This window comes from Lacerta agilis, chromosome 8 (assembly GCF_009819535.1).
Source record: "Lacerta agilis isolate rLacAgi1 chromosome 8, rLacAgi1.pri, whole genome shotgun sequence".
Lineage (NCBI taxonomy): Eukaryota > Metazoa > Chordata > Lepidosauria > Squamata > Lacertidae > Lacerta > Lacerta agilis.
This window is the reverse complement of record NC_046319.1, coordinates 41,546,203-41,560,530: the sequence shown is the minus strand read 5'-3', so window position 1 is coordinate 41,560,530 and position 14,328 is coordinate 41,546,203. Positions and strand designations below refer to the sequence as shown.

Below are 14,328 nucleotides of genomic sequence, written 5' to 3'. Positions count from 1 at the left end.
TGCAGACTGGAATATCGTTTTTCATTTTGAGGCCATCGTAATATTTGTGGACGTTAAGTATTTGTGGGCACATGGCTACACAAATAGTTGTGGGCTAGTTAGTAAGTTTGTGGGCAGCTATTTGTAAGACAGTCTTGTCTTGGGGTTTTTTAAATATTCCTGTAAAGAGCACTAGATTGGGGTATATATGTTGTGTGACTTAGAGGCGGCCGAGTCGACACTGCCCTTATTGGGGAAATGCCCTTGTTTCCAAGATTCTGACTTTTAGATACCTGCCACTAATGACTTGGCTGCGCAGAGAACGCTCATCCGCCAAGTGCTAAAAGCACAGAAGCCAAACTGATCTCATTATGTGTCTCCATGCAAAGCTGGGCCTCCAGGTTTCTGCAAGCCTGTGGCTGCGTAAGCCATACAAAACCAGCGTGTGGTCAGAGGCAGTGATATTTGGGAAATGCATTGGGGGTACGGACATCTTCTGCTGGAGCAGCTGTATGGAGAATTGCAAATCATGAACAATTACGCCTAACTGCATGGGCTTTGGGCTATGAAAGCTGACACAAAGGCCTTGAATTAAATAGACTGGAAGAGAAACAAAAACCTGATTTAGGCAGCCTGCCTTTTGCACGGCTGGCTGAAGGCTGGGCTACCAGTCTCCTAATCCTTGTTTGCAAAGAGCAGTTGGTTTGTGGTCAGCCTCTCATTTATTTTCACTTTCAAATTATTCCATTACATCATCACATGGTGCCAAAGTATTAAGAGAGGAAGGTGTCCTGAGCCCAGGGGGTGGCAAGGATGCTGGTATTTATTTGATTTATGTATATACTATCAACTCATATAATTCCACTCTACCTAAGGTATTTTTCTTTAAGTTCATTGAGTCTGTTCTGAGTAGGACTAGGACTGGATACGTTCCAAAATATTGGGATGTCAGAATGAATTCCCACCCAAGCCCACCCTAAAAAAATTGGCAGCAGAAAACAGGGCCCAGCTGTGAATGCTGAGCCAGCCAAGACTGGGATGTGATTTCTCTGTCTGCCTGGGGCTTAAAGAGGCAGGGAGACAATTTCCGAGACTGGTTGCTCCCCACACCCTTCCCCAAGAATATTTTGTGGCAGGGATGAGGGCCCTGCAGAGGTTTTGGTTGCACTGTGGCCTCCCATCACCTGTGACTAAAGGTGATGGAGGTTGACATTCACTTTTTAATGTAAACATACTTTGCTCATACTTCCTGTTGTTGTTTAGTCATTCAGTAGTGTCCGACTCTTCATGACCCCATGGACCAGAGCACACCATGCACGCCTATCCTTCACTGCCTCCCGCAGTTTGGCCAAACTCATGCTAGTCGCTTCCTAGGAAAGTGCAAATTTAGAAAGATAGCTTAGATTCATTTCACACATTATCTTTCCAAATTTGCACTTTTTTGAATTTCACAACGCCCAAGCTTAGAGACACAATTCAAATTAGCATAGGTTTGCTTGAGTCCTGCACCGTTTTCCCATTGACTGATAAAAGGAAAGGCAAAGCCTGGTTTTTGCTCCTGAGTCGTATGGAAAGACAGCAAAACAAAACTCTCAACCAAGCAATGAGTCTTGCAAAGATCTGAGCCCTTGTTAATGTACATATTTCACTGCTTGATCAACCTGCCCCTACCCCCTTTTTTCCCTTCCTCTCTTTTCCCCCCAGATGAAAAGGGCATCCAGCCTTGCAGAAAGGAGGAACTTCATTGCCTGCTGAACTGCCTGCGTTGCCACTTCAAGAAGAACTGTGGCAAAGACTATGGGTCCATCAAGATCACCTGTTCAAGTGAGTAATCCTTCAGGATATCCTTCAGTGGGATCAGTTATATTCATACTGACCAGGCCAGAGACCATAGATGGGTCTGGGTGGTTTGGTTGGTACCTCTATAGCTTATTATTATTATTATTATTATTATTATTATTATTATTATTCCCTGCCCACCTGGCTAGGTTTCCACAGCCACTCTGGGCAGCTTACAGCATATATCAGGGATGACCAACAAGTTGATCGCAATCTACCGGTCGATCCTGGCATTCCTGGTTAATTGCATGATCCTGTTTGTTTGATTGACACCCCCCCTCCCCCGCAAAAAAGCAGCTCAACAACTTTGTTGAAGCCTCCCCAGAAGAAGCTGAACAACTGTGGGTGTTCCTCCCCCCAAAAAAGTTCAACAACTTTGGTCAATCCAATGGGTAGATCACTGCCAGTGTTTTTATAGTGGGAGTAGATCGCAGTCTCTTGGGAGTTGGACATCCGTGGCACATATAAAAACACAGTAAAACAGCAGACATTATTGCCAGGTATGCATGTCTATGGTGGTTGGACTACCCTTTGAACACTGTGAAAGTGTTAGGAAAGATATTGAGAAGAATCATGGCACAGCCCCCCTTGGACCATACAGCTTCAAATTGCTAGGGTTGCTTGTCAATAATACCCTCCACTAGGAAAGTTAGCACATTAGAGAGAACTCTTTCTAGGCTAGCCTAACCTTCCCCATAATCTGTTAACTGCAGCTGCCCCTGAGCAGGGAGTTCATGAGACAAGGGAGCATTTAATTATGTGACCTCACCACTTTCAACACTCTGAAGCCATGCACCCAAATATGGCTGTACCGTGTGCTTCTTCTGAAGTTGTAGATCATCTCCCCACCCCCACCCCAAAAAAGCAGTTAAACAGTGGATTTGATCCACTAAGGGGGGAATCCAACATAAAATTTCAAGTTAACCAGCTGTGGGCATGCTGAAGCACATTGTTCATGTGTTTCTGGGCACAATTCAAAGTGCTGGTGCTGACCTTTAAACCCCTAAATGGCCTTGGCCCAGTATTTCCAAAGGAGTGTTTCCACCCTCATCATACAGCCCAGACACTGAGGTCCTCCTCTGAGGGTCTTCTGCTGGTTCCCTCACTGCGAGAAGCAAAGTTACAGGGAACGAGGCAGAGGGCCTTCTCGGTTGTGATGCCCTCCCTGTGGAACATCCTTCCTTCAGATGTCAAGGAGATAAAGAACTACATAACTTTTAGAAGGCATCTGAAGGCAGCCCTGTATTGGGAAGTTTTTAATGTTTGATGTAAAATAATAATAATAATTTTTTAAAATAATAATAATTTTATTATTATTATTTTATTAAATGTGTTATTGGGGGTGTTATTGGGTTATTGTTTTTATTTTATTTTTATATAATGTGATCTTTTCTGTGAACTGCCCTGAGACCTCCAGGTATAGGGTGGTATATAAATTCAATAAATAAATAAAAATAAATAAAATAAATGTGTGGTGACATTTTGCTGCGTGCCATCTCTTACTCCACTGCTGGTGTGGCTGGACACAACACTTTTTAAAAACCTATTGTTTTGTGCAAATCTGGCATATCAGACAGCTTGGCCACCAGCAGAGGTGAACAAACACCTGCATTCATGCCCACAGTGGACCTCAGATTTCCTGAACTAAGGGAATGTGGGTAAATACTAATTGAGGGGAAAGGACAACAACACACAGTGTAAATACATCCCAATGGATGGGAAAGTGTGAGTTCAATTGCCCCGATTTGGACAGGGATAGTAACTTCTAGGTTAGATTACTGTAATGTGGTCTACTTGTGGCTGCCTTTGCAGATGCATTGGATACTGCAGCTGGTGCAGAATACAGTGGCCAGGTTGCTCACCTGGGCAAGACAGTCTGAGCACATAACACTGACCCTGACCTGACTGACTTCACTGGCTTCCAGTCAGTTTCTAGAATCAATTCAATGTGCTGGTTTTGAACTACAAAGTCTTCTGCAGATCAGGATCCCAATAGGATCACCTGTGAACTGACCTGGATCCCTGCAATAGTTATCTGAAGCCCCCACAGGAGGTCTGGAGGGAGGCAACACAAAAACGGCTTTTCTGTAGTGGCTCCCCACTTGTGAAATGCTTTCCCCGGGGAAGCTGGCCTGGCGTTTTTGTTAACATATTGTTAGACACTAGGCAAAACGTTACCAGTAATTTTTTTTTTATCAGGCCATTGACTTTTAATTATCTATGGCCCTTTTGCTTGGGTGGGATGTTTTAATCTAGTTTTTAACAAATAAAATTGTCTTTAAGATTGTTCTTTTTGTGCATCTGTGTATGGGTTTGTTTTTTGCTTGAAATATCCCTACGGTTGATAGGAAGACAGAATTCAGTATGGAGTGTGCATGGCTTCAGCAAGACCACAGGTGTCAGCTGAATCCTCCATGTGCTACTCACAAGTAAACTCTTTACTGCATAATGAGTCAGGCACTTTTGTAAAAGGATCAATTAATGGTATCTGCAACCAGCTGGCAATTTTAGAGAGCACAACATTGACTGACTGGGATTCCGCTCACATCCGTAAAAGCACATTGCATGCCAATTCCTTCCCCATTGTATTACTCCTCCCCACTCCATCCTTCCTAATTCTAACATTTGTTCTGTGCACTTAAGAAAAGAGCACACTTAAGGGCGAAACTGCACGAGATGTTTAATGTGTCTCTGCAATTATCATGCACACAGGATGGGGATGTAATGTAAATTGCTTCAAATGGGAGGCAGCTGATAATTATTGGGATCTCTACAGGGGATGGGCAATGTAATCTTCTCCAGCAGCCAGTTTAAGGAAACCCCTCATCTGATGCTGATATTTGCATTGGGAGGAAGTCCTTCATTGGCCATTTCTGGAGCTAACAATGCCAACTAACAAAGCTGGGCTTTCAGGAAGAGATTTCCTGGTTATGTGAGCTATCCTTTCAGGAGTTATATCAGCAGGTCTTAGACCCGAAGGTTTCCTCGATGGGTGGATGGCCAAACTCTGCTCACGTATTCTAACACTTGGGCACATCCCATTCTATCTCCCTCACTTCCTTGTGTTAGAGCCAACCTACAGGTTCATGGAAAGCATAATGCAGTCCTGGAACTATAATGCTTTCAGAAGTTAGGGATGGCATGTTTAAATAATGGCATACTTTCATTTACCTGGTTTGCAAAGTATTTTGCTAGTGTAGTGTAGTGCTTAGGAACATAGGAAGCTGCGTTACACTGAGTGAGACCATTTGTCCACCTAGCTCCATATTGTCTGCCCTGACTGGCAGTGGCTCTCCAGGATTTTAGATAGGGTTCTTTCCCAGCCATACCTGGAGATGCAAGGGATTGAACCTTCTGTATACAATGCAGATGCTCCACCCATGAGCTATGGCCATTCCCCATATAGCACTTTGGAGTGGAGACTTGAGTTCAAATCCTCACGTAGACTTGGAGCTGATTGAATGAGCTTGGACTCATTACTTTCTCTCAGCCTAGACTCCCTTACAGGGGTGCTCAAGGCTTAAGGTCCAACCCTTGTTGGCCCTGTTTTCAGATATTCAAGTTGGTTAGTACCAGGGACAGAGTCTTTTTTGTGCTGGCCCTGTGATTCTGGAACTCTCCCAGAGAAGTCCTCCCATTTTTAGACTGGTGCTGAAAACATGTCTTCTTTTAAACTCTGGGAGGCATTTTATAATTGTCTTGTGCTGTTTTAAATGGATTTTGCTAACTTTTGTATTGCTATACTTTATATTTCTTTATCTGTAATAAGTGTGTTTTATTATATTTTATTTCTTTGTAAGTACAGTGGTACCTCGGGTTACAAACACTTCGGGTTACAGACTCTGCTAACCCAGAAGTAGTACCCTGGGTTAAGAACTTTACCTCAGGATGAGAACAGAAATTGTGCGGCCGTGGCATGGCGGCAGCGGGAGGCCCCATTAACTAAAGTGGTACCTCAGGTTAAGAACAGTTTCGGGTTAAGAACAGACCTCCGGAACAAATTAAGTACGTAACCAGAGGTGCCACTGTAATTTTGAAGCAAATATTCTGAAATAAAGAACCTTGAACTATTTGCACAACATTTAAGAAATTACGGAATTCATTATCACAAGATGTGATGAAGGGCAGTAGTTTACAGGACTTCTTAAAATCATGGAAGGTTTTTTCAGGGAAAGGTAATGGCTCAGAGAAAGAGCGGTTGCTTTGTATGCCGCACAGCTCAGTTTATCAGGAACTGTCCAGTAAGTCAAAATTCAGGAGATTTAGAACAGCAGGGGTGCTGTCCAAGAGGGAACAGAGGCAAGAAGAGATGTTGCTTCTGCGCTGGTTTGTCTTTATTTGAGCAGCTTAATGATTGGTGTGGCTGCCCCACCACTTCTTGGCTTGTAATCAGGGCTCTTATGCAGAGCAGAGGAACCAGAGACCAAATTGCAAACATGCGCTGGATTATGGAGAAAGCTAGAGAGTTCCAGAAAAACATCTACTTCTGCTTCATTGACTACGCAAAAGCATTTGACTGTGTCGACCACAGCAAACTATGGAAAGTTCTTAAAGAAATGGGAGTGCCTGATCACCTCATCCGTCTCCTGAGAAATCTGTATGTGGGACAAGAAGCTACAGTTAGAACTGGATATGGAATAACTGATTGGTTCAAAATTGGGAAAGGAGTACGACAAGGCTGTATATTGTCTCCCGGCTTATTTAACTTATATGCAGAATTCATCATGCGAAAGGCTGGGCTGGATGAATCCCAAACCGGAATTAAGATTGCCGGAAAAAATATCAACAACCTCAGATATGCTGATGATACAACCTTGATGGCAGAAAGTGAGGAGGAATTGAAGAACCTTTTAATGAGGGTAAAAGAGGAGAGCGCAAAATATGGTCTGAAGCTCAACATCAAAAAAACTAAGATCATGGCCACTGGTCCCATCACCTCCTGGCAAATAGAAGGGGAAGAAATGGAGGCAGTAAGAGATTTCACTTTCTTGGGTTCCATGATCACTGCAGATGGTGACAGCAGTCACGAAATTAGAAGACGCCTGCTTCTTGGGAGAAAAGCAATGACAAACCTAGACAGCATCTTAAAAAGCAAAGACATCACCTTGCCAACAAAGGTCCGTATAGTTAAAGCTATGGTTTTCCCAGTAGTAATGTACGGAAGTGAGAGCTGGACCATCAAGAAGGCTGATCGCCGAAGAATTGATGCTTTTGAATTATGGTGCTGGAGGAGACTCTTGAGAGTCCCATGGACTGCAAGAAGATCAAACCTATCCATTCTCAAGGAAATCGGCCCTGAGTGCTCACTAGAAGGACAGATCCTGAAGTTGAGGCTCCAGTACTTTGGCCACCTCATGAGAAGAGAAGACTCCCTGGAAAAGACCCTGATGTTGGGAAAGATGGAGGGCACAAGGAGAAGGGGACGACAAAGGATGAGATGGTTGGACAGTATTCTCGAAGCTACTAACATGAGTTTGGCCAAACTGCGGGAGGCAGTGAAGGATAGGCGTGCCTGGCGTGCTCTGGTCCATGGGGTCACGAAGAGTCGGACACGACTGAACGACTGAACAACAACATGCAGAGCACTTGAGGAATCAAGCATCCTACTCACAAGAAGAGTTCAGGGTGTGTCCTGCTGCTGCTAATGGACCTTGTACCTCCATACAGACATGCCACTGTGTCTGTGCTTGAGGTGTTAATGAGGAAGTAAAATCAGACAGGGTGCATTGGTTCCTCCTGACCTGCAGCTGCTTTGATGTTATCTTCAGAGGTGAGTTATTAATCTCCACTGACTCCTGTGGAATCCCATCAGGGCTGGATCTTCCTCTTTTGCTGAGGTCTCACATGCTTCAAGGCTGGTCCTGCCAGGGGACATGGTAGGACATGACCGGTTGCTAAACAGAACCTCTGCGTATGGGGGCTTTACATAGCTGAATACCACCTTCTGGGAAGTGGGCCATGGAAGTGATGACCCCACTTCCACAGCCCACTTATGAGCTCTCAAGCATCTTCTGGTTGGCTGCTGAACTGAATGCTAGCCTACAGTGGCGGCCAACCTTTTTTCTATAAAGAACCACATTTCCTCAGGGGTAAGCTGTCAGTCTGCATGCTGACTGTGGGTGGGGCCAAAGTCAGGGGTGAATGGGGCTACTCCCTTTTTCTTTTTCTGCTCCCCATCTCTGTCTCCCTCTTCCTCCCCACTGAGCAACCCGCTGCAAGAGGGACAGGTTGTTCTTGCTGGATGACTGGTCTCTTGCAGGGGGCTTTTGTAATTAGGTCCTGGAGTTGCTGATTGCACACACCTGTTATACTAGACAAACCTTGGTCTGATCCAGCAAAGCAATTCACACTTCCTTCCTACACACGCATGTCTTCTCAGAAGCATGATTCACTTTGAATTTGCTAAGCCAACCTGGCATATTGCTCTGTGGATACTTTCTGTATAGGCTGGAGGACAAGTCATGCTTTCAAATGCCTTCACTTTAATATAAGCATGTCTACCGTGTCTGCCTTTGCCTCTCTCTGAGAATGCATTCATACATGGATGACTCAAAGAATGAATAGGTTTTCCCAACATGCCAAGACATCTGGGAGACATTGGGTGGGTGGGTGTCCATGGGAGAAAGAGACATTGCCAGGAGAAGGATGTTGGCAGTGCATCACCACAGCTGAGATCAGAAGCAATTTCCAAATTACCCCCGGTCTGCTGAATCATTAACGCCTTAACCTAATATCCTGTATTCATTTATTTAATGGCCAGATGAAAGGAAGTGATGGAGAGCATTTTGTTCTGGCTTTTCAAGGAAGCCAGATGACCACAGTGTCTGCCGAGGAAGAAGTCAGTTGCTTCAATAGGAGCGGTTCAGGAAGGCGAAATTGGCAAGGTGATTCATTAGATGCAAATGGAATGCTGACAGCAAGTTTAAGAAATGACGATGCTGCTGATGATAATGATGAAGCAGTGCTACTCTCCAAACAAAGTCTTAGGAACAGTGGTTCCACCATCTGCGTAGGAAAACCTTGATTCCCCTCTCCTCCTGCCAGTTGCCCAGGGTTGTAGTCACTGTTGGTTCTACTCTCAGTAGACTCTTAAAATTAATAGCCATGGTTAACTTAGTTCCATTGTTTTCAATGGGTGTCTTCTGAACAGAACTTAATTGGGTACAGCCAAGTGTCTTGCTACCAGTGGACCCAACTTTGGGAGGAGAACGGTTAAGTGGTAGTTTATCTTCTATTGACTTCTTAGAGCAGCCTTCCCCAATCTGTACCCCTTTAGACTACAACTCCCATCAGCACCTGTCAGTGCAACCTCACTCCCTATGGTTTTGAAAGCAAAATTTGACTGTCCCATCGGAAGGTCGGTGCTTCGAATACGTGCAACAGCGTGAGCTCCTGTTGCTGTCCCAGCTTCTGCCAACCTAGCAGTTCGAAAGCATGCCAGTGCAGGTAGATAAACAGGTACTGCTGTGGTGGGAAGGTAAACGGTGTTTTCATACCCTCTGGCACTCATCATGGTGTTCCGTTGTGCCAGAAGTGGTTTAGTCATACTGGCTGCAATACCCGGGAAGCTGTCTGTGGACAAACACCGGCTCCCTTCGCCTGAAGTGAGATGAGCGCCACACCTCATCTTTGACTGGACTTAGCTATCCAGGGGTCCTTTACCTTTTACCTCACTACTATTAGTAGTAGTAGTAGTAGTAGTAGTAGTAAACAACTTTTATTTGTATCCCGCCCTCCCCAGCTGAGACTGGGCTCAGGGAAGCTAACATCAAATATAAACATTGATATAAAATCAAACAATAATTAAATCACCTCTTAAAAACAAGTCAGGATAAAATTAAAATCTGAATTAGATGGCTTTCCGCAGGATTTGGGTTGGGAACAGTAAATGCTCATCAGACCCAACTGTGTACACTGATCTTATATGGGCCTGTGAGAATGCTGGGAGGCCTCTTTCGTACTAGTTCTTATACAAAATGGGAAGCGGAGTCAGGCTGAGCCCTGACCAAAGGCCTGGCAGAACAACTCTGTCTTACAGGTCCTACGGAAAGATGTCAAATCCCGCAGGGCCCTGATCTCTTATGGCAGAGCGTTCCACCAGGCCAGCCTAATCTCCCTGAGGCCCAGGATCTCCAGGATGTTATTATTTGCAGACCGTGATGCAGTGGCGTAGCAAGGGAGGGGCGTAGGGGGCGCTCCGCTCCGGGTTCCAGGGGAGGAGGGTGACACTTGGTGGCCCCTCCTGCCACTCCCCACCGCCCGGCACCCCATCCGTAAAGCAGCACGGACGGGGCAGCCCACAAGCCGCCGCCCGCCCGGCGCCCTCCCCCCCCCCCCCGGTCATCGTGGGAGCAGCACGGAGGCTTCCTCCACCACTGCCGTGATGTCCTCCATGGGGCGTACCAGGAGAGGCGGTCTCGTAGGTACGAGGGTCCTAGACTGTATAGGGCTTTAAAGGTTAAAACCAGCACCTTAAACCTGATCCTGTACTCCACTGGGAGCCAGTGCAGCTGATATAGCACTGGATGAATGTGATCCTGCGGCGAAGACCCCGTAAGGAGTCTCGCCGCGGCATTCTGCACCCGCTGGAGTTCCTGGGTCAGCTTCAAGGGCAGCCCCGTGTAGAGCGAGTTACAATAATCAAGCCTGGAGGTGACCGTTGCATGGATCAGGGAGATAGATTTTATAGTAGTATAAAATCAAGGCTTTAAAAAAAAAAGTTGTTCAGATCTGTGTTGTGCCAGGGTTATGTTGAAGGGGAAAATATTTGCTTTGTTTAGCTGATAATTTAGTAGCCTGTCTTTCATTGTACATATTCATGTCTTTATCAACATTGTTTGTCTTAAATCTTATATAACCAGGAAACTGCTGGGGGTGGGGATGTGCAAGTGTCATTTATCAAGAGACAATGAACCTCATTTTATCCACTGTCTCATGTAAACTTTTGTGCAAGAACTGCATGCCCACAGGGAAAGTGAGAGATTTTGTATAATGAGGCACAATTCTTCACTGGTTCTGGATTTTTGACATTTTGAGCTGAAGTGAAGATAGATTATACAGTGGTACCTCTCGTTATGAACTTAATTCGTTCTGAAGGTTCGTTCTTAACCTAAAACCGTTCCTAACCTGAGGTACCACTTTAGCTAATGGGGCCTCCCGCTGCCGCCGCACGATTTCTGTTCTCATCCTGAGGTAAAGTTCTTAACCCAAGATTCTACTTCCGGGTTAGCGGAGTCTGTAACCCAAAGTGTTTGTAACCTGAGGTGTTTGTAACCTGAGGTACCACTGTACATGGTAAGATCTGTTGTTGTAATCAGATGCAGAATCTGAAGGCCTTAGTTCATTCCCGTTGTTCCAGTTGGTTCATTCTAGTGGTTCCCGCCATACAGGTGAAGAATGGGAGGGGGCACACCTGCTAATTATGTCATCAGTGTCCCCTAACATTCAACAGGATGTTTGAAATGGTTTCCCTATTTGCCTACAGGTGTATTGCATAGGCCTACTAAAAATATTACAGATTCGTGATTTTCTGCTCTACCATATTGAGGTTTTGCCTCTTCTTCTACTTCCTCTGGTGTTTGGTGCCACCAGGGCCAGCCCTATCACTAGGCAGAATGAGGCACCTTCCTCAGGCAGCAGATACTGAGGGGCAGGAAGAACAGAGCAATAGGATGTGCTGTATTGAAGAACAGAGCTATATGTGCTGTGCAGCCTGCCCCACATTCCCTAAACCAGGAGTAGGGAATCTTCTTCAGCCCAAGAGCCACCTTCCCTTCTGGGCAAATTTCAGGGGCCACATGCCAGGGAGAGGGGGCAGGGCCAGAGGCAAGATTGGCTAGAGCAGTAATTGTGGCTTTTGAATAGTCACTACCCTCCATCTGGGCAGGCAAGAAGCATTATCAGTCCAAAGACACATTCCAGACAAGCAAAAACATTCATGGAGGGTGCAATGCAGGGCTGGTGAGGGGTGTGGCTCAAACGGCCTGAGGTGAGAGGTCTGGAGGGTCACATTTGACACCCAGGCCTCAGCTTCCCCATCTCTGCCCCTATACTTGCCAGCAACAGACAAGAATGTCAGCCCCTTACCAGAGCTGAAATAAGATTTAACTGCCATTCCTGTCTTTGCCTCAGGCAGCAAACTGTCTTGTGCTGACCCTGGGTGCTTCCTTTCCACCACCAATTCCCTTTCTGAACAACTAGGGGACCCTGCTTCCCCTGTTTGCCCTCAGCCTTACTTAGACGTTGCTCCTGCCTTGCCCTGCCCTCCATGAGCCAAGAGTCACCTGTCTTGCCAACCAGCTTTTATTCAGAGATTTTCAGTGGTTTGGTAAACTCCTATGGGAGACTCCATGTGAGAAGGGGTAATCTGAGAAAACTCCTTGCTGTACTTTGAGGGAAGGAAAAAGATGTATCTTGTCAAAAAAGACAGCGTGCATTAAATTCAATATATTCTGGGGGTCACTCCAGTTGAAAAATTCTCTGCCCTTTTGCTTCCTTGCCCTTTTGGTGCTGCTCCGCTTTCCCTTTCATTTATAACTTAGCTTAAAAAAGAAACATGAAGAAAAGAAAAGAGATCTTTTGTAAGATCTCTTATTGTAATTGTTGGGGGAATCAAAAGTTTGCAAATGTACAACATCATATTGTGGGGGTGGGATAAGCCTAGTAAGGAACAAGCATGCTCATAACATCTTGCTGTAGAACCCATTTGTTCATCTATTTTTTAAATTTGATTTTCTTCACCTGCACTGAATTCATTGTGCTGCATCCGTAGCCCAGAGTGAGTAGTTCAAGGTCATCCATTAAGCCTCACAGCTGAACAGGGACCTGAACATAATTCTCCCCACTGCACGTCCTTGCAATCTATCCACTTTAACAGGGGTAACCAATGTCACGCTCTCCATGCATTTTGGACTACAACTCCCATCATCCCTGATTATTGGCCATGCTGGCTAGGAATGATGGGAGATGTAGTCCATAACATCTGAAGCACACCATCTTAGAAACCCCTGCACTGCACCCTGGCAGGGGACAAGAAAAAAGAAGCAATGGCTCAGAAATTCTTCTGGCTCTTCATATGAATTCTGGTTGGTTGCTTCCTAGATTGCCAGAAGCTACCTGTATTAATTTTCCACGGTAACAAGATTCCCACTTGCTTGTCTCAGTCTATGTACAGAGAAGCTCAACAGTAGCATTTCCTAGAATGGCCCTTGAGTCACTGTTAATTAGAAGTGAACATTTTATCCCAGCCATCTTCAAGTTGATCACTCTTATCTTTTCATTAAGCATTTGATTACAAAGTGGAGACTGAAATTGCAGCTGAGCAGAGAACATATTGATGTGTAGCAGATGCGAAGGTGAATTTCAAGAGGACCCCCGGGTGCTAAACAGAACAAGCATAAATGAACAATGCAGCCAATAACCCTGACAAAAACAAATAGGAAGGGCCCAGATTTGTCAAGTGGCATCAGCTCGCATAGCATATGATCGCGCCTGTGAAGTTGGGATTGCCATTATTTAGTCGTCAATCGGTGTCACAATTCCCTGCATGGGAATTCATGTGCAGAAGCTGAGAATGTGGCTATGGAGGTAGAACTTATCCTGAAAAATAGGAAGTTGTTGTGAACATATCTGAAAAGATGATACACAGGATTGACTGCATGATCCTCCAGTGTGGCTTGTAATAATTTTTGCCCTTCCCAGTGTGCTTTTGTTGTTTGTCACATATACAGTAGCCACTTTATATGTGGCATTAGCTTCCCTTATAATAGAAAATGTGATCGTCTCATGCAGGGGTTGGCAAAGTTTTTCTGGCTTGGGCTGGTTCATGGTCCTGCCAGAGTGCACGTGTGTGCACACATGCGCAAACACTATTTCCGGCGCTCCTGGCACAGAGGAGGTGTGCACAGCTTCCTGCAGCCAATGGAAACTGGCCAGTGTCGCGGAATGCGGTCCCTGCTCTGCTCCACTCCAGTTTAATGTGGCGTACAGGAGCCAACCGAGCAGGCGGCAGGGGTCCCCTAGTGGGCGGCGGGGGTCCATGGGTCGGTTAAACGACCCCCCATGGGCTGCTTGTGGCCCATGGTCCTTAGATTGCCGACCCCTGTTCTCATGCCTAACAACAGAGCAGTTCATTGACGCCCAATCCATTTCTGAACCCAACTCAATGTGTTGGTTTTGACTAATAAGATAAGATAAAGATTTCTTTATTGTCATTGTACAAGTACAAGTACAACGTTGTACAAGTGCAACGAAATTGAATGCCATCCCATAAAAACAAGACAAAAAACATTTTCAGCCACACATGCACATACATACACACCCATCACAACTCTCCATGGTCATATTATCTGGTTACAACATTTAAGATGGTTGTAGCTCTGGGGTAGAAACTAATTTTTAATCTATTTGTTCTTGCATTAGTGGTTCTATATCTCTTGCCCGAAAGCAGTGGTGCAAAAAGACTGCATCCCGGATGAGATGTATCCTGTAAAATACATACAGCCCTGCGTG

At 45.4% G+C, this 14,328-nt stretch overlaps 1 protein-coding gene across 1 annotated transcript in view; it reads left to right on the top strand.

Moving 5' to 3' along the window:
• The window catches only part of LOC117051085 (protein BEAN1-like), a 49,924-nt gene that overhangs the window by 17,843 nt on the left and 17,753 nt on the right, over nucleotides 1-14,328 (top strand). Inside the window, exon 3 of the mRNA XM_033157155.1 lies at nucleotides 1,684-1,803. Coding sequence (XP_033013046.1) covers nucleotides 1,684-1,803 — 120 coding nt within the window. The remainder of the gene's footprint in view (nucleotides 1-1,683; nucleotides 1,804-14,328) is intronic.